This window comes from Poecilia mexicana, unplaced genomic scaffold (assembly GCF_051168715.1).
Source record: "Poecilia mexicana isolate PSO_F unplaced genomic scaffold, ASM5116871v1 scaffold_21, whole genome shotgun sequence".
NCBI classification, from domain to species: domain Eukaryota; kingdom Metazoa; phylum Chordata; class Actinopteri; order Cyprinodontiformes; family Poeciliidae; genus Poecilia; species Poecilia mexicana.
In genome coordinates, this window is record NW_028263390.1 from 23,451,976 (window position 1) to 23,470,358 (window position 18,383).

Consider the following 18,383-nt stretch of genomic DNA (forward strand, 5'->3'; position numbering starts at 1 on the left):
GCCTAACGCTCCGAACCTCAGCGCTCTGGACGGATTTTCAGCTCAACGCATCTTTATACAGATGGACGAATAATGTTGGACTGAAGCTTTAAACTTATTAAATAATTCAATTCACATGAATCTTTATAGTTCACTCAGTTATAAAAACCTTCAATAAATATCTGAAAACTACCCAGTGTGTTAAATAAAAAGGATTCATCTCAGAAACTTTCCAAAAAAATTATGGGAATTTCTGAGTTTCAAAAAGTCAAAACCTGAGAAATTTTCAGATTTATCTCAGATTTTTTTTTTAGAAAAAAAATTGGAAATTTCTGAGTTAATTTTTTTCCAATAGCTAAAAAAAAACATTTTCTAGAAAAAACATTTGAATTTCAGAAGTTGAAATTTTGCTAGTAAAACAAAACTTTTAGTTTAATTTCTAGAAAATTTCTAGAAAAGATTAGAACATTTCTGAGTCTGAAAAGTCAATTTAAAAAAAAATTGACTTTCAAATAGCTGAAAATTTGCTAGCAAAAACTCAGAAATTTTGAGTTTAATCTCAGAGATTTTCAACTATTTAGAAGAAAAATTTTAAGTTTGAAAATTCAAAAGTTTTCTATAAAAACGCTCAAATTTTGAAATAAATATCAGAAATGTTCTAAAAAAAAAAAAAGAAATTTCTGTTAAAAAAAAGTTAAAATTTTGCCAGAAGTGAAATTTTGTTTTCTCTGAAAACCTCAGAAATTTTGGGATTGTTGTCAGAAATTTATTTGGAAAAAACACAAACAAAAAAAAACCATGGAGTTTCAAGTCAAAAATGTTTTTTTTTTTTTTTTAAAAAAAGAAAAAAGAAAAAAAGATAATATAAAATTTTTTGAGTTTTTTCCAGAAATGTCTGAGAATAATCTCTTGACAGGAAAATATTTTTCTACCTACAGCGCCCCCTGCTGGTTCCATGATCAAATGAATAAACCAAAGAGCGGCTGCAACAAATAGTGTTTTATTTATTAACCAAATATAAAACAGTCAACATGTAACACAGGTGCTTCACAGGTAAAGCTCAGAAAGCTGGTCCTTCAGCTCCGACAGGATGGAGATGGACGAGCGACCGCCGGCGTTCAGCAGCAGACCGAAAAACCTTCTCCAGGTCGACGTGAAGACGTCGCTGCAGCAGAAAGAAAAGGAATCAGCCACATTTTAAACCTTCAGTGTTAAACTCAGAGGCAGTCATTTAAACTGCCTCTGATAAACCAGTTTACTGTGGTAGATAAAACCAGTTTACCCAGTGTAATGCTGTGGATTCTGTGTTTTCCTCTCTTATCTGCTTACATGCTGCAGCTGACATAACCTGATCAGCCTTCAGGGAGGGAACAGACTGGGAATAGAAGCTAAACTCTCCAGTCTTCACCTCACCTGGTTCCATCCATCAGGTGAGCCCAGTGCAACTCTGGTTCTGATCCATTTCTATGACGTGTATGGCTTGTAACACTTGATCATTTTTCAGCATTAAAGCCTGTTTTTATATAACCAAATCTCATCATTTCTCAAGGTAATTTACAGAACTGAGGGGTTCTGGTCCTGAAACAGGTAAACGGACCTGGTGGATGAACATGAGAACTCCAGCAGTAATAAACCCAGTTTCCTGTGGTTCCTGCTGGGCTCCAACAGCTGTATCTGAGTGTTTCTGTTCTACATGTCAGTAACCGGGTCGGACTCCACCGTACTGCGTCAGTGTCCAGCTGCTGCCGTGTCTCTCTGGTTTCATCTCGCTGTTGGTCAACAGGAAGTAGATGGTTTCAGCCACGCCCACCAGGTCCACCTGCCAGGACACGGAACAGACCCGGTGAAACTGACCCGTTCTGAGCTGGGGGCCGTTAATGTGACGAAGGCGTGCTTACGGTGTGAGGCGGGTCGGCGGGCTGCAGCAGACCAAGCCTGATGTAGCCCTGAGCGGACGGGATCTGCTGGACAGACCGGACGTCTTTCTGCAGATCCAGGTCCAGCGAGGACGACCAGTCCAGGGGGAAGAGCCAGTCCTGGTTCGCCGCGGCGCCGCAGGAGGCCAGCACGCCGGGCTGCAGCCCCGCATGCAGCAGGCTGCAGCTGTGCAGCTGCAGCACCAGCTCCAGCAACCTGACGGCTGTCACGCCGACACGCGCCAGATCCGGGCCGCAGTCCGCCACAACCTGGCCACAGAACACACCAGGTTACCGGGAAAACTGACGAGTTACCATGACAACGCACATGATGCGGAGGGAAGAGTTACCATGACAACGCACATGATGCACAGGGAAGCGATACCATGACAACGCACATGATGCACAGGGAAGCGTTACCATGACAACGCACATGGTGCACACCTGTGCGTCACGTCGGCAGGCGACTCTGAACCCATTCAAGCCAAAACATTTTGAGAAAAACATTCATTGTAGCATTTTTCCTTTATTCCCGTAATATTCTGACTTTATTTTTGTAATATCATGACTTCTTTAAAGAATCATGGGATGCAAAATAAAGGTGATAGTTAACCAAATCATAATATTGATTTTTACATCAATGTATGACTTAATATTATGAGAATAAAGTTAAACCCATTAAAGCACTGAACAGATCCGTTTTCCAGCTGAACAGAAACTGAAGTTATGATCTTTGGACCTAAAGAGGGAGGATCTAGAGGTATAGATCTAGAGTCAGAACAGATTCAGTTGTTCCAGCTGGAAACCAGAGATCAGACTGAATCTGACTGACTGACTGGTCTCACAGTGAGCTGGTGGTCTGCGGGCGGCGTGTAGACGGTGACGCAGCCGTCCTCAAACAGGAAGCAGCTGATCAGAGCAGCTCTGTCAGCAGACGGCGAGTTCTCCTTCAGGCGGGTGAACAGGTAGAAATCCCAGGGGGCCGAGCAGCGCTCCACCTGCAGCAGGAAGCATCAGTCAGTCACGTGACCAGCAGGCAGTAGGCGGCCAGCTGGGCCCATCAGAACCAGGAAGACTCGCCTTTATAAACACAGACTGATTATCTGCAGCTGCTCTGAAGATGGAGACGCTGTGTCTGTCCAGAAGTCTGCTTTCAATGAAGAATGTGTCGCCCCCTAGTGGACAAAGCAAAGTAAAGCTGATTTCCTTTAATTCCAGGCCCGGTGTCACATGACTCAAGATGTTTTCATCTTTCTGAGGCTAAACGTCGCTGGAGGCAGACCTGCTGAGGGTCTGTTTGGGGAAAACATGGCTGCTGAGTCAGGATGAACCTGCAGCTCCGGCTTGTTTCCACCTCCAGGCTGAAGTTTTAGTTCAACATGGAAGAAAACATTTTCTGGGGTTTTCCACGTTTTCCAAACTTCAGCATCATAAGTGAGTTTAGAAAAAATATTTTCTAATTTGTAGCAGCCAGAGAATCGATTAAAACAGAGAAATGTTTTGGTTTGTGTGTAATCTGAGGAAAACTAGTTTTCACAAAAAGAAAGAAAAACTGAAACCTGCAGATTTAACATGCAAACAGAAAGTCTGACACAATAACCAATAAATCAATTAACCGTGTGATAAATTAATAATTTATCAAGCAGTAATTTATTGTTATCATGACAGGCCTAGTTGGAAAAAAAGATTAACCTCAACAGGTACAAAAACCAGTTTACTCTGGTAAATTAACCCAGTTTACTTAAGATACATCCACAGGTATTGAACCAATTGCCAGTGAAAATATCAGCAGCTTGTGAACAAAACCCAGAAATGTTTGAGCCAAGTCATACAGTTTGAACGTAAATTACTCTGATAGTGACCAGATGTATGTAAACTTATATACTTTGAAAATTAAGTTTCTAAAAATCTTTAAAAAAAAATGTTTTAGGAGTTAAAATAATTTTGGATGTTCTAACTGAAGTTTGGTCTGATTTAACTTCAGAAAGTGGAAAAATGGTGAATGTAAACTTCTGGTTTAAACTGTGAACCAGTAGAGAGCAGAGGGACTGAGGACTCGTCCCTGAGGAACTCCTCAGGTCGGCCTTTAAGGTCCTGCTCAGCTGTAATCGCTACAAATTAAAAATCCCAATCTGGAGTTAACGATCCAGAACCTAAATTCAGAATAATACCGAGGTCCAGAAGGCTGCACTCCTCAACAGCAGGTAGGGGGCGCTGCTCCGAATGAAGGTTTGCAGAGGAAGTGATGTCAAAAAGATCCAACAGCTGTCGACGGACTTCCGGGTCGCAGGGATCTACAGCTGGAACACAAATCAGAACTCCAGAACAGAACCGTTTCTGTAGAACCCACTCACAAAACGAACATCCGTTTCATTTTCTAATTCAGGAACCTGGAACCTTCCGTACCATGAGACTGACTGAGAGTCTCCTGGTCCTGGTCCTGCTCCTGCTCCTGGTCCTGCTCCTGGTCCTGCTCCTGGTCCTGCTCCTGGTCCTGCTCCTGGTTCTGGTTCTGGTCTTGCTCCTGGTTCTGGTTCTGGTCTTGCTCCTGGTCCTGGTTCTGGTTCTGGTCTTGCTCCTGGTTCTGGTTCTGGTTCTGGTCTTGCTCCTGGTCCAGTGGACTGAAGTTCCCCCCGGACAGTTCTCCAGGAGAAGTGAGGGATGCGGCTTCCACACTGATCTCCTCTATGGGGCTCAGCTGCTTTTTGGGCTGAGAGACGCTTTCCTGGGAATCCGGGTCCTGCTCGGCCCGGAGGTCCCGCTCGGCCCGGAGGTCCCGCTCGGCCCGGAGGTCCCGCTCGGCCCGGAGGTCCCGCTCGGTCCGGAGGTCCCGCTCGGCCCGGAGGTCCCGCTCGGCCCGGAGGTCCCGCTCGGTCCGGAGGTCCCGCTCGGCCCGGAGGTCCCGCTCGGCCCGGAGGTCCCGCTCGGTCCGGAGGTCCCGCTCGGCCCGGAGGTCCCGCTCGGCCCGGAGGTCCCGCTCAGTCCGACTCGGCTGACCTGAGATCAGACAGGCGTCAGCAAACCGAACACATAAGAACCACCAGCCTGATCTGATGGAGGGAAAATCAAACCATGAATCCTTTGAGTTTAACAGAATTTAAAGAAAATGATTGAAAACCAGGAAGTTTCAGGAGAATTTTGAGGTTAAATCATCAAAATTTCAGCAACTTCTTCATTTTACTTCTTGTTATTTTTCTTACTTTATATTGTGACATGTCTGTCAGGTTGTGTATTTTCATTATTCATAAAACATTTTTCCTTTGCTGCCTCAGCAGAACAATCAGAGTCTCTTCGGCATGTTTTGTGTTGAATTCTACGACGGAGTATTGGAAACAAGCTAATCATTTTTGGTTTTAAATTACAAGATAAATTTGTAATAATCTGAGAATAAAGTTGCTATTTTACAAGCATATAGCCAAAATATTATAATTTTTTTAATAACAGACTTTATTATTGTAATATTATGATTTTTTAAAAGTAATAAGAAAATACAGTTTAAATTTAAAAAATAAAAAAGTTCTACTATCATGAGAATAAACTCAAAATATTATGATACAATTTTTTATCATAATATTTAGAATTTTTTCGTTATTCTCGTAAAATTAAATTAAGTTGTAATGAAATTACAACTTAATTTAAGTTAAGTCATAAGATCAGGAAAATAAAATCCGGATCATTTTAGAAGCATCTCCTGCTCCAGCGCTCAGGTTCTGGTCACCTGGTGGCCAGTTCTGCTGGTGGTTCTGGTCTGGTCGGGTTGGAAACTGGACCCTCACACACAGTCCCTTCTCATCGGGTCGCAGGAAGACGTCGTCTGGCAGCTCGTCTGAGGACGGCTCCGACTTCCTGCAGAACAACAGTCAGATGGTGAGATGGGGGAGTTCTGGTTCCGGTCCAGTTCTGATCCGGTTATAGTTGGTTACCTGACGGACTCTTTGGAACCAGACTCATCCAGTATTTTGAAGGGAGCAGCAGCAGGTTGATCCACGTTGCTGATCTGACAGGAGAAAGAGAACTGTGAGTCCATGGCCATAGTCAGTGAGCAGAACCAGAACCGGGTCAGAACCCACCTGTTGGGACTTTCTGAGCAGCAGCCTCTTCTTCTCCTCCAGCTCCTGACTCAGCTGCTCCTGCTGCTCCTTCAGGTGTCGCATCTTCTCTGCAGGAAGCAACCAGAAGTTGAAACTGAAGCACCAACTCTCGTTTCCCACAGGCAATGAAGGCATCATTAGGACAGCGAACGCACCTTCCATCTCCTTCTGTTTCTGCTGGTTGTATCTTTCAGCCCGCAGCTCCTCAAAGCACAGCTCCTCCCCTCCTCTCATCAGGTCCTCTTTACAGTAAGGGCTCCACTGGCTGGCCACGCCCCCATCATGAAGCCCCGCCCCCATGTTCACCTGCACCGTGCTCTGATTGGCTGATCTGTAGCCATCAACCAGATCATTTCTTTTAACAATTTGTACATATATTACACCCGGAATATCACATTTTAAGTGTTTACTTTAATATTTGTTTTAATAGTTGATTAAAACCAAATATTCCTGTTTGTGTGACTTTTTCCTTCCACTCAACTTTCCAATAATTTGTTGAAATATTGCCAGTTTCTTTAATTATTACCATTAGAGGTTGGTTTAAAATTCTTGTCAAACATGTGACAACTGTCTTCTTCATGACTCTTAAGACTATAAATTATTTTTATTTTAAAAATATATAATTTTTAGTGATGTGTAATACTGTAAAAATTTTAATTTTGCTGTTTTTTATTAACCAGAATCAACAGAATTATACAAATAATTTGATTTATAATCTATAATACTTAAAGTTCAACTGATTCTTTAAATCACAGTTAGTAAACTGTAATATTTTATTTAGTTTGAAAAAACGTTATAAAGCTGCTCTGCTTTAGCTTTAAATTACAGATTTCACTTACAGAGAGCTGACGGACAATCCTTCCATCTCTGCACCTGCATCGATCAGAAACAAAGAATCAATCACTATCAACAAGCTCATAATTGTTAAAGAAAATTAGCCTTCTCATCTCAAAATTAGTTGAATATTCAAGTGATGTTAAAAAAAAAAAATAATAATAATTTACAAGGCATTTGTGCAATAATTATCTAAAAAAAAAAGAAAGAAAAGAGACAATTCTGCAAGAGAAACCATAAAAATCGCCCATCATCTTTAATTATTTCTAACTATGGCAAACCTCCTGTTTGAGTTGTCATGCTTTTATTCTGAAGGGGCAACTTCCCGCGTAACGGTTAGCGCAAAAGCAGCTCAACGGCAAACTAAAGAAATAAGATAAGTTGTGACGGAGATAAAAATGTATGTAGCTTTTGGCAGCCCTCTTGATAGACACACAAGGTATGTTTATGACTGAAATAAGTACAAGTCTGAAATATTGTGACTTAAAATGTGCATTTGTTTAATAATGTGCCAAAACTAAAGTTAATTTAGGTTGTAAACGTTATTAGAACGGCAGTTTTCATAAACATAATCGAACAGTAACAATGCACATAATGTTAAAATAATAATACAGCTGCCAACATGATTCAGTGATATTTTAAGCCATAATGTTAAAAAAAGACAGGTAAGAAAACGGAACATATTGGCTTCTGATCGTTATGACGCTGACTGAGCGCTTACGGGACTAGGATTAATTTAGCCTGGCATGGAGCAGGACAGCTGCACGGGATAAATTACCATGGTAACTTATGTGCTTCTGCTTTTGTGAAACTAAGCACAGGCTTAATTAAACCAGGGTATCTGGAAACTACCAGTTTATTCCACTATCTTGGATTTGGGATTCAGCCGTCCGATTTTATGGAAATCATCACTTTGTGGTTGTTGTTTATTCTGAGCCGAATTTGATAAAGGGCTTTTATTAGGCCGTATATACGTTTAGCGTCACAAATGTTGGCGTTCTTACTGTCAGTAATCACATTTATACTAAAATTCGCCGGTTTTTCAGTGAAATTCGGCTGAAAACGTCAGAGACGTGGATAAAAATCGTTCGAACGAACCGTTAGACTCATAAATGCTTACTGTGAACACCAGCGAAGAAAGGATTCACGTTTTGCTTCAAGTATTCATTACAGAACAATAATAAAACAAGTTTTCTTACCGGAAGTGTTATGAAGAAGACCAAAACAAGATTCAAACAACCCGCTCTCGTCACAGCTGGCTTCCTCTGGTGCATATGATCGGTCCCAGGGTGTTGCACCGCCCCTACTGACTATAACTTGTACTGCACTATAAATATTCTGTTTTAACTCATTTTTTTGGCAATAATTTGATCTTTAATATTGCTTTTATACTGGTCTCAAGCTGTTCCAATATTTTCCTTAGAACTTGCCGTTATCAACAGTCATAATTAACTTATGTCAGTGAGTAGAATTTTCAATATATTAAAAAAGGGCTAGAGAAACTACTACTACTACTGCTAATAATAGTAATAATTAATAATAATAATAATAATAATAATAGAGTTATTACTAGAGGTATTATTAGTATTATTCCAATTATAATTATTCTTTTTATAATTATTTTGTTGAAAAAGAAATAAAAGAGCAAGAATAAATTAACATTAATAAGACAAAACCTAAACAAAAAAAAATCAAATAAAACGTTTTTTTTAACAAAAATGTATTTTTATTTGTTTAGGTTAGATGTTCTCCTCAAAACCCTCTGAAAGATAACAAACTGACAAATATAAGTATTTTTCAAATATATATAGGAATAAAATCAACGCACATCTACTTGTTGTGACTTTGGATGAACCAGTCAAAAAAAAAATGAAATGAGCTTATCCGTTTGTAGTCACAGGAGATAAAACTTGCCAATGTGTAGATTTATCCTCTTCCTTCTTTAAAACGACATTAAATGTTTTGATTTTCTCTCCAGGTTTGTGGTGAAAACAGGAATCGCTCACAGTGGGATCCATTTCTGCAGTGCCACCAATTTTTTCTGCTCCTTTCCCTAAAACCTGTCCTCTGCTTTCTGTGGGCCACACCTGAGTGACGTCACAGGCGCGTCACCTCATTGGCCTGCTGTGTGTTTTGTCTTCCTGTCAGGCAACAGGTGAGACACACCAAAGCAGCGCGCGCTGAGGAGCGGCTCAAACGTTCCCGTTTTCTGTCGGACTGAGGCGGACTCTTCTCCATTTTCCTCGTCAGTTTTGAGCTGACCGAAATGTTCCGGTTCTGTACTTCCTCTCTGCTGCTGCTGGTTCTGCTCCGCGGCGCGCAGCGCGGCGCGGCAGAACAATGCGAAAGCGGCGGCGACGCGTTCGTCTCCGGCAGTGAGAACTTCGTTCTGGACGCGAAGGACGCGGTGGAGGACGGCGCTGCTCTGCTGGACACGCAGGCCGTGTCCGTGGATGAGGAGTGCGAGACGCAGTGCTGCAAGGACCCACGCTGCAACCTGGCGCTGCTGGAGCCGCGCGACGAGGAAGCGCAGGACACGCGCACGTGCGTCCTGTTTGACTGCGTCCATAAAAATCGTTTTGTGTGTCGGTTTGTGAACCAGGCCGGATACAAGAGCTACATTAGGAGGAGCACGTACCAGAGATACCTGGAGGCACCAGGTGAGGGCGCAAACACCAATCAATACCTAATCAATAGCAACAAATCACCAGAGAGAGATGCAGGAGAGTTTTAAATCACCAGAATGATTGATCCAGATCTAATTTCTTTAAATTTTCTTACTTTGTCAATCAATAATTGTCTTTTAAAACTTTTTATGAAACTGAAACAGCTTATATGAGTCAACTGAGATCTGCCTTTAATTGTTAAGTTTTTGTTGTTTTCACAGTCAGACTGAGTTTTAAAGAGACAGACTCCTTCATCTAGATGGAAAACCAACATCTGCTTGACTATCGCCCAGTCCTCCACAAGTAAACATCCACAGGAAAACTTCTTGCGTAACAGATGGATGACTTTAAGAACTGCAGCGTGCTTGTGATGCCCCTGGCTGCTTTCTGCCCTGGGCAGAGAGCCTTATTCCCCGTCACTGTCACCACTTTGCAAATCTCAAGATGGCACAGTTTTTCTGTTTAAAGTCAATCCAAGAGAATTTAGGTGTATAAAATGGTTTTGACACCAGCAGCTAGAATTTGAAATGTTCTCCAAGGAGTTAATCAGCTGAAAAAGTTTTGTAAGAAAGATAATAAACTGAAGGACGACGGTTGTTTCAAGTCTGGGATCAGAGGCTCGCTGATTTCATGTCCGTTCCTGAAGATGTGAGTCTCTGCTGTTCGCCTGCTGGAGTCGGCGTTATCTTTGAGATTATTTATGTAGATTAAGACCAAGAATTGGGAATAAGTTGTGTCCTTGTGACAGGATGCTGATTAAAAGGGTTTTTTTCCTTGGCTAACACTGCATGTTGTTAGTCCTTGATGGTCATTAATGCTGAATTGCAACGATAAATAGTTTTGTGAATTTGAAATTTCTTGGCTGCTGTCTCATTGGGGTTTATTTCCCCGTTCTGTGGGTTTTCTACGGTTGATGACGGGCGGAATCATAAAAACACTGCAGACACAGGAAATGGAAATAAAGAGGAAAATGAAAAAGAGCAAATCTGAAATGCTCCAAACTTGCTCTAGAAAAAGGAAGTCCTCCAGGCCACTAGAGGGAGTCGACCACCAAACTACATGACACCAGACCTTCAGTAAAGGCAGAATATTCAAAAGAAAGATGGAAAAAGCACACTACACTTAATGCCTTTTTCAATATTTCATGAAAGCAGCATATTTGTGTAGATAAAAGCTCCTCCAGACTCCCCCTAGTGGTCTGGAGGACCACCGTTTTGTAGAGAAAGTTTGCAGCGTTTCATATTTTCTGTTGTTTTTTGTTTGTTTTTGTTTCCATTTCTTGTGTTTGCAGAATTTTTCTGTTGCATTTGTTTTGTGGGTTTTTGAGTTTGCATCATTCATGGGTTGTTTTTCGATGGTTTTCGGCGCTTGCAGCCATCATAGTTTTCATCTTAAATCAATTGTCAAATTGCTGACGTGTTTCTTTTTCAAGTTTGATAAAGTGAAGACACTGAGTGGAACTGTCCCTTTAACAAGGAGGACATTCATCTGAAATGCTCCGATAAGAAAATGAGTCCAAGTGTTTGTTCCGGAGGAAACGCTGTCTCAGTGTCGTGTCGTAAACAGATCTGCTGTTTCCCAGGTGAGCTGGCTCCGCCCATCGCCAACGCCGGCCCTGACGTCGTCCTGCAGCCCGGAGAGAACGTGACGCTCAACGGCTCCGAGAGCATACCGCTGCACCACGCTAAGATCTCTGACTACAAGTGGACTCTGCAGAGCGGAGACCAGAGCCTGAAGCTGGAGGTAACACCTGCAGGGGGCGGGGCTTCACCTGGTCCTCAGGTGGTCAGTAGAACGTCAAAGCAAACCATTTAGAGCTGCTGGGAGTTCAGGCTGGCCCGATTCATCCCAGAGTCCAGTCTGAACAGGCATGAGCTCAGAGTTGGGCAGGAACTAGTTACTTTTACTCAGTTACATTTACTTGAGTAACTTTTTTTGAAAAAATCTACTTTGTCCTTTTAGTTTTGCTTGGATCATTTTATCATGAAGTATTTCTGCTCTTATTTTCATTTCTGGATTTTCTTCCCACTGAATGAAAAACAAACGTGTTTCAACCAAAACCTCACCAGACAGACACACAGCTGCACTTTCTGAAGAAACTGATTTGGAAACATTTTATTTTGCCTGATTTTGTCACTTATGTTAATTTTTGTCATTTTCGTTCTTGAAATGCCAACATTTCCACTTAACTTTATGTTTTGGTCCGTCTGATGATGTGATTTTTAAATATTAAATGATAGATAATTTGATAGGTTAATTTTTTGGACCGATGCTTTTTACTTTTACTTGCGTATAATTATTTTGTGCTCCGTCTCCTCTGAGGTCGTAGTCACGTCTCTCCATCCATCAGAGTGTTTTCCTGTCTCTCTGCTGACCGGCCCGTTAAGTTCTCCCGTTTTCCTCTGACTTCCTGCAGAAAACCAACCATGACGACCAGGTGAGGCTCTCCAACGTGCAGCCGGGCTCCTACGTCTTGAAGCTGACCGTCACAGACTCCAAGGGGAAGAGCGGCCATGACACGGTCAACATCACGGTCCTCACCCCAGAGCTGTCCAGCTGTGAGTGCTCATGGGAAATGTAGGCCTTGCTGCTGATGTTTGATGCACATGATCGGTTTGCCGGTAACTGGACAGACTCCTTAGCATGACGTCTGTTTTCAGACCGCTCCTCTCAGGGATCTAACAGTTTATTCATAAAGTTAAAGTTGGTCATGAATCGGCTCAGGGTTTTGCTGACGGGTCGTCTCCCGGTCGGTCGAGTGTTGAAGCGATCTGCTGCCAGGTGGGAAACTTTTAAGGAATCTCCTCAGTCAGTTCTGACCTGGAGGGATCGATTCATTTCTAACAGGATCTACTTCCTGTTGGTTGAACTTTGAACTGAACTTTGTCAGCTTTTCACAAAGTTTGTTGCTTTTCTGATGGATCTCCTGACTTCTAGTTGATGGTTTAAGGCAGGGGTGTCCAAGGTGGGTCCTGGAGGCCCGGCATCCTCTCCCTGGTTTAACGCACCTGGATCCAATGGTGGCTCATTAGAAGATCTAAGAGGAACATTGACAAGCTAAAGGTTGTTTCTACCACCAGGGAGAGATGCCGGGCCTCCAGGACCCACTTTGGGCACCGCTGGGTTACGGTGTAAACTTTAGGAACCTGCTGCCTGTTGGTAGATTAGTTGAGGCGTGTCTTACTCCAGGTGTGGAGGACGAGTCCGCTGGGCCGGCCTGGTGTAATGGATCTCTTCCCATCTGTTCATTGTTTAGACGCTGATTTCCTGCCCTGCTCCCATCGCCGCGGCGCTCTGCATGTTTTTGATGCTTCGCCGCTCAGTAAATACCGTCAGTTAAAACCAGCTGCACTGAAGGGAAACATCTGAAACCTGCAGGCGGTTTAAGGGATCCACTGCCTGCCGGTCCCTTAAAGTTTGACTGGTAAAACTTTAGGGATCTACTAACTTCTGATTGGCCATTTCAAGTCTTAGTCTCTTCCGTTGGGTTCTACTAGCCGGCGGTGAAACATTTAATGAATCCAGATTCACCGTTTAAGGAATCTTTCTGCACCAGTTTTGAATGATTTCTTTATTTCCATTGGTTCTTTGAAGGATCCACTCATCAGTGGAAAGCTTTAAGGACAAACCTCCTGTCAGGTGACCCATTCAGGGATCTACTAACTGTTCTGGTCACCTCCCTTTGGTTTCTGAGGGATCTGCTCCCAGTGGGTTAATGGTTTAACTGGTAAACTTCCTGTTATGGATCCACTAACTGTTGATTAAAGGATTTGCTGACAGTAAAGTTACATTTTAATAAATATATTGACATAAATACTTGATTTAACTGGTTTCTGAACTCTTGGTTCAGATGCTGACAGTTAAAGTTTTTCACTGATTTAAAACTATTTTATTATTTGCAGCTTTTAGCTGCAGTGAAACGTGAATCAGTGCATTTGTTGTGCAAATGTTTGGTGAACTGAATCCCAGTTTTCATGCTGATGATCAACGCCTCTCTTCATACTGGCTGGACTGGTTATTTAACACACACACACACACAGTTTCACACGGCCTGCTCAGCAGAACCTGCTCTGCCAGGTCGGCTCTCTGATCTGAGAATCGTTTTAGTTTAGCAGTTTAGCTGAGTTTTGTCAAACTGTTTGATGGAGTATTGGTCCTGGTTCTGATTGGTCCCAGCTCCGTGACAGCCGCGGTCCTGGCTGTGAAACACTTAGCGTCTCCATGGTTACCAGGAGGTCAACACCGCAGCACTCCTTCACCACGCCCTGCTGTGGGTTCGTGTTTACACCAGCTGCTCGGCGGCTTGCTGTTTAATCTGGGTCATGTTTGAAGCCACTCACAGGAAGTGATGTCATGCTCTCCCTCAGTGTACTGCCTGGTTCCGCCGAAGACCGGCCCGTGCCGCGCAGCGTTCCCTCGGTGGTTTTACAACACGACGACGCGCCGCTGTGAGAAGTTTATCTACGGAGGCTGTTTACCCAACAAGAACAACTTCCTGTTTAACACAGAGTGTATGTCAGCCTGCAGAGGAGTCACAGGTAACACACACACACACACACACACACACATACACACACACACACACACACACACACCTTTGATGTTGATGACACAAACCAGCTCCTGGTGACACAATCTGTGTTCTTCTGTCCTCAGTTTCCTCAGAAAGGAGCATCACTGTAAACCCCCATAGTGAGTCTCACTACTCAGCTCTTCATATCAGCTTACTGTGGGAGGATTTGGTCTAAGTGTGTGTGTGTGTGTGTGTGTGTGTGTGTGTGTGTGTGTGTGTGTGTGTGTGTGTGTGTGTGTGTGTGTGTGTGTGTGTATGTGTGTGTGTGTATGTGTATGTGTGTGTGTGTGTGTGTGCAGAGGAGTGCGGCTCACCGTGCCGCCCCAATCAGCTGACCTGTGATGACGGCTGCTGTTTGGACCGGGCTCTGGAGTGTGACGGCGTGAGCCAATGCAGCGACGGCTCTGATGAAAAGCTCTGCAGCAAATGTAATCACACACAAGATCAGTTTATCCATCAGTTGTGACTTTACTGGAGAAATGTGCAGCATTGCTTCATAAATACAGGAAACCTCTGTGTCGTATTTGACATTAAAGCAAAACAAAGTTAAAAATGTTCAGCATCTGGAGGGACAGCTGGGCAAACTGGGATGAGATCAAGTCATTTACTGAGTCTGAAGGCCATTTCAGTTTAGCTTGAATCTGATCGGATTTCTTCTGGAGGCCTTTCAATGAGGCCGCTTCAGACACGCTGCACCATGAAAAGGTAATCATCAGGCTAAACAAGCTAAAGAAAACCATCTGACCGTCTGGATTAGCTGAGTCTGCAGTTTATTACAGGCTATCAGAACCGTCCCTCAGCGCTAGAGTTCAGCTACGTTCTCCCAGTTTGGACTGGAGGAACGTAGCTGATGTAGAACATATGCTAATCCGCTAATGCACCACTACCAGAGCAAACTATTTGTAATTGAGCGCTTTTGCTAATGCGTCTAGCTTCCCCTAATTAATTTTTCCAGATAAATTCTGAAACGTTAGTGTAGTTCAGAGGTGGGCAGTCCTGGTCCTGGAGGTCCGAGTCCTGCAGCTCTTAATGTCTCCCTGGTCCAACAGCTGAATCTCCTCCTCAGTGCATCAGGTTCTCCAGAGTCCAGTATCTGACTCAGGTGTGTTGAAGTAACATCTGTAAGTTGCAGGAGGCCCTCAGGCCTGGAGCTGTTCCCTCCCCCCTGACATCTGCAGGAGGTTTTAGTCATCGACTGTGAGAACTACAAAACTTGGTCTTTGTGACATATTGTGGCTATCAACATTGTTGAAGTTGGCGCATTAGCATTAGCTGCCACTAAATACAATGTTGGCGTAGCTAACTTCTGAGTTGAATCCTGGAAACATGGCAGCTAAAGAAATGATCCTCCTCGTCTTCTCTAGTGAGCCGGACCTTCAACCGCCTGCTGAGCGTCAACGTCAGCGACCTCCAGGGTGAGTTTCTGCTCCGGTTGCCATGGTGATCAGTCCTCCAGGAGAAAGTGGGTTGGACTCTGACCCAGCTCCGTTTGGTTCTCCGCAGCTCAGTGCGTGGAGCCTCCTCGCACCGGCCCGTGTCGGGCACACTTCCACCGCTGGTACTACAACCCTAAAGACAGGAAGTGCTTACGCTTCATCTACGGTGGCTGCGACGAAAACGGGAACAACTTTCAGGACGAGAATGATTGCAGTGAGACCTGCGACGGCATAACAGGTGAAGAGTTGATCAACGCTGGGGAACATCAGCAGGTGTTGGACGGGTTACGATGCGAGACGAAGAGTCGGCCTTGAAGAACCTCCACACTCTGCCAGAGAGCGTCTGGTCTGAGAAACTGTTGGACTGAAGGAGTTCAAGCTAATGTTCTCTTTCTGTCAACAAGAAACCTTGGACTGTCAGTTAGAAACCCAACAGAACCAGAACCGGTCTCCAGCTAAAACTCTGTGGCTCTGGAAACCTGTAGAGGAACTGACAGATGCTAACTTTTTCCAGCTAACGTTGAGCAGGAAAAAGGCTGAGCTGTAGGTAGATCATCCAGCCTTAATGCAGTCCAGCCTGGCCTGGACAACCAATCAATAACTATATGTATCCCATTAGACACATGATCAATATCCATATATAATATGTCTGATAGAATATTCAATCGTTTCACTTACAATCTGATCCAAAACCGCACAGCATTCTGGGAGATGTAGGATGAGGAAAAGCTTTAGCCTCTGAACCTCATAACCAGCTCAGCTGGGTTGGTGGTATTCATTGGTTACCTAGCAACTCACTCATTCATTGGTTACCTAGCAACTCACTCATTCATTGGTTACCTAGCAACTCACTCATTCTTTGGTTACCTAGCAACTCACTCATTCTTTGGTTACCTAGCAACAACCTGTTGAGTAACTTGCGCAGCAGCAGTTTCAGGTTTCACCTCCGTTCCTCGTAAAAACATAAATGGCAGCATGGAGGGAAAACTGAGGCTAACCCAGGAAAGGTTTGGCAGTATGTCAGATATTTAAAACTAAAATCAATAATTATTGATAGACCGATTCCAGACACTGATATGTTGACAGGTTTTCAGAGCGTCCAGACTCTGGCCTCAGTTGGAACGTTTTTAACGAAACACGTTTTACCTCCTCGGGTTCTGAAGCTCCTACAGGAAACCTGAGCTCTCCGTTTCTGTTTCTGCAGAGAGGAACATGTTTTCCAGAGGGATGTTTGATCGTTTCGGGTCTGATGATGATGAAAAAACTGCTGACTCAGGTACGTTCATCAGCGTTACAAAGCGCCTGACCCCGACAGGTTCAGGTTCTGGATGTTTACTGGCCTTTTATCTGATAAACAACAAACATGGAGAGCTTTTTACAAAGCAGCGTCCGTTTATTGGACTCTGATACCCCCAAATAAAATCCATCAACACCTTGACCTCTACGAGACTTCTGATTGGTTCGTGGAGACACTATGAGGAGGAAGCTGCTCTGACCAGAGGAGACATCCAACCGTCATCCATCCTAATCTGGGGTGGGGCAGAGGGCTTAGGTTTAGGTTTGCAGAGGGAGCGTTCTTAGATTTTGTCTGCTGTTTTTGTTCCCTCCTCAGAACGGTCGTAAAGCGCCGGGGTGAGAAATGTTTCTTAAATAATAGCGTAGCGCGCGCTCTGCCGCCTTCCTGCTTACTGACAGGAAGTGACCTCGCTGTCTTGTCCTCCAGGCTCCGTCGCTCTGGCTGTGATTCTGGCGGTGTGCGTCTTGGCCCTGCTGGTCATCGTGGGGTACTGCTACCTGCGGAGGCGCAGGAAGGCCCCCAGCCGGTCGGCGGGCCCCGCCCACGCGGCGCTGTCGGAGCAGGACACGCTCGTCTACAACAGCACCACCAAGCCTGCCTGATGTCGCCATGGCAACCCGGCAACTATCCTCATCCAGCTCCTGGTTTTATTTTTTTGTCCTTTTCCTTTAAATTTTTGTTTTTTTCTCGTTGTGGTTCATTTTCCTGAAACTTTCTTGTTTCAGGTTCAGTTTGTGAAAATACGGGAATGATGAGAAACTGCATTTTATTTATGACGCTCGTCAGCCTCAGACTGTTTGAGCTGCAGTTCCTGGTCAGTCTGAACAAGTTTCTGAATCAGTGTTTGGGGCTCAGGGTTTGTTCGTTTTGTTGCACATCGTATGGATAAACATGTCTCTAGTTTGTTCAGTATAAATCCATCGACAGGAGAAGGAAGAATCTGTAGAACTTTTCATTTTTAACATGTCGAGCCTCTGTTTCATTTCAGTTTTTAGTTCAGGACCAAATGTCCTGAAATGTTTCAATGTTTAATAAAAATGAAATTTAAGAAATTTCTCTGTGTGCTTTTTGCTTCCTGCAGCTGCTGCTCTCTGTAAGATCATTTTATTATTTGACATTTAGGTGACATTTACTGTAGGCCTTGTCAAATTGAAGCTTTATCGAGAGCTGTATCCAAGCATATTCGTAGAAAGTTGAGTGGAAGGAAAAAGTGTCAGAGGTGCAACAGCTGCAGCTTTGACATTTGATGGGAAGCTGGATGGAGCTAAATTTAGATCAAAGCAGATTCATGTGTTACAATGACCTAGTCAAAGTCCAGACATGAATCCAGATGAGAATATGTGAAAGACTTGAAAGCTGAAATTCTCAGATGTTTTCTGACTGAGCTGCAGAGAAACCCAGCAGGTCTGAGTTTGCATTGAATTAACAGAAATGTTTTGGTGTTTAATGAAAATGAAATTTAAGACGCAGCATCGTGTGCTTCCTGATCTAATGTAGCCCCTCCTTTAAGTCTGCAAGATTTTTTACATTTTTTAGCATCGCTAAAGAAGCTGGCTGTATGCAAGCATATTCGTAGAAAGTTGAGTGGAAG

The 18,383-nt window shown here is 43.6% G+C and overlaps 2 protein-coding genes and 1 long non-coding RNA gene across 4 annotated transcripts; 2 read left to right on the forward strand and 1 right to left on the reverse strand.

Moving 5' to 3' along the window:
- Nucleotides 1-963: 963 nt before the first annotated feature.
- LOC106914501 (uncharacterized) lies at nt 964-8,799 on the reverse strand. Of its 2 annotated transcripts, XM_088001813.1 has the most exons (13): nt 8,020-8,799; nt 6,826-6,859; nt 6,142-6,317; nt 5,966-6,054; nt 5,819-5,892; nt 5,614-5,741; nt 4,302-4,892; nt 4,067-4,195; nt 2,976-3,070; nt 2,741-2,893; nt 1,878-2,165; nt 1,704-1,798; nt 964-1,144 (listed from the first exon to the last, which is right to left on the reverse strand). In XM_088001813.1, exons 2-13 carry the CDS (start codon nt 6,849-6,851, stop codon nt 1,027-1,029), a joined length of 1,962 nt encoding a protein of 653 aa, XP_087857939.1. In that variant the 5' UTR covers nt 6,852-6,859; nt 8,020-8,799; the 3' UTR covers nt 964-1,026. The 2 variants fall into 2 exon arrangements, with proteins under 2 accessions (XP_087857939.1, XP_014836809.2); XM_014981323.2 differs by lacking the exon at nt 8,020-8,799 and having other exon boundaries at nt 6,826-7,171.
- Nucleotides 3,071-4,624, forward strand: LOC148153162 (uncharacterized). The gene is made up of 3 exons (XR_015761764.1): nt 3,071-3,329; nt 4,282-4,452; nt 4,513-4,624. It is a non-coding gene; the product is annotated as an uncharacterized LOC148153162 (long non-coding RNA).
- A 287-nt stretch (nt 8,800-9,086) lies between the features above and the next one.
- Nucleotides 9,087-17,844, forward strand: LOC106914502 (kunitz-type protease inhibitor 1-like). Its single transcript, XM_014981326.2, has 10 exons — nt 9,087-9,480; nt 11,069-11,229; nt 11,903-12,044; nt 13,854-14,024; nt 14,143-14,178; nt 14,359-14,487; nt 15,424-15,474; nt 15,563-15,733; nt 16,700-16,771; nt 17,219-17,844. Exons 1-10 carry the CDS (start codon nt 9,087-9,089, stop codon nt 17,392-17,394), a joined length of 1,503 nt encoding a protein of 500 aa, XP_014836812.2. The 3' UTR covers nt 17,395-17,844.
- The last annotated feature ends 539 nt before the right edge of the window (nt 17,845-18,383 follow it).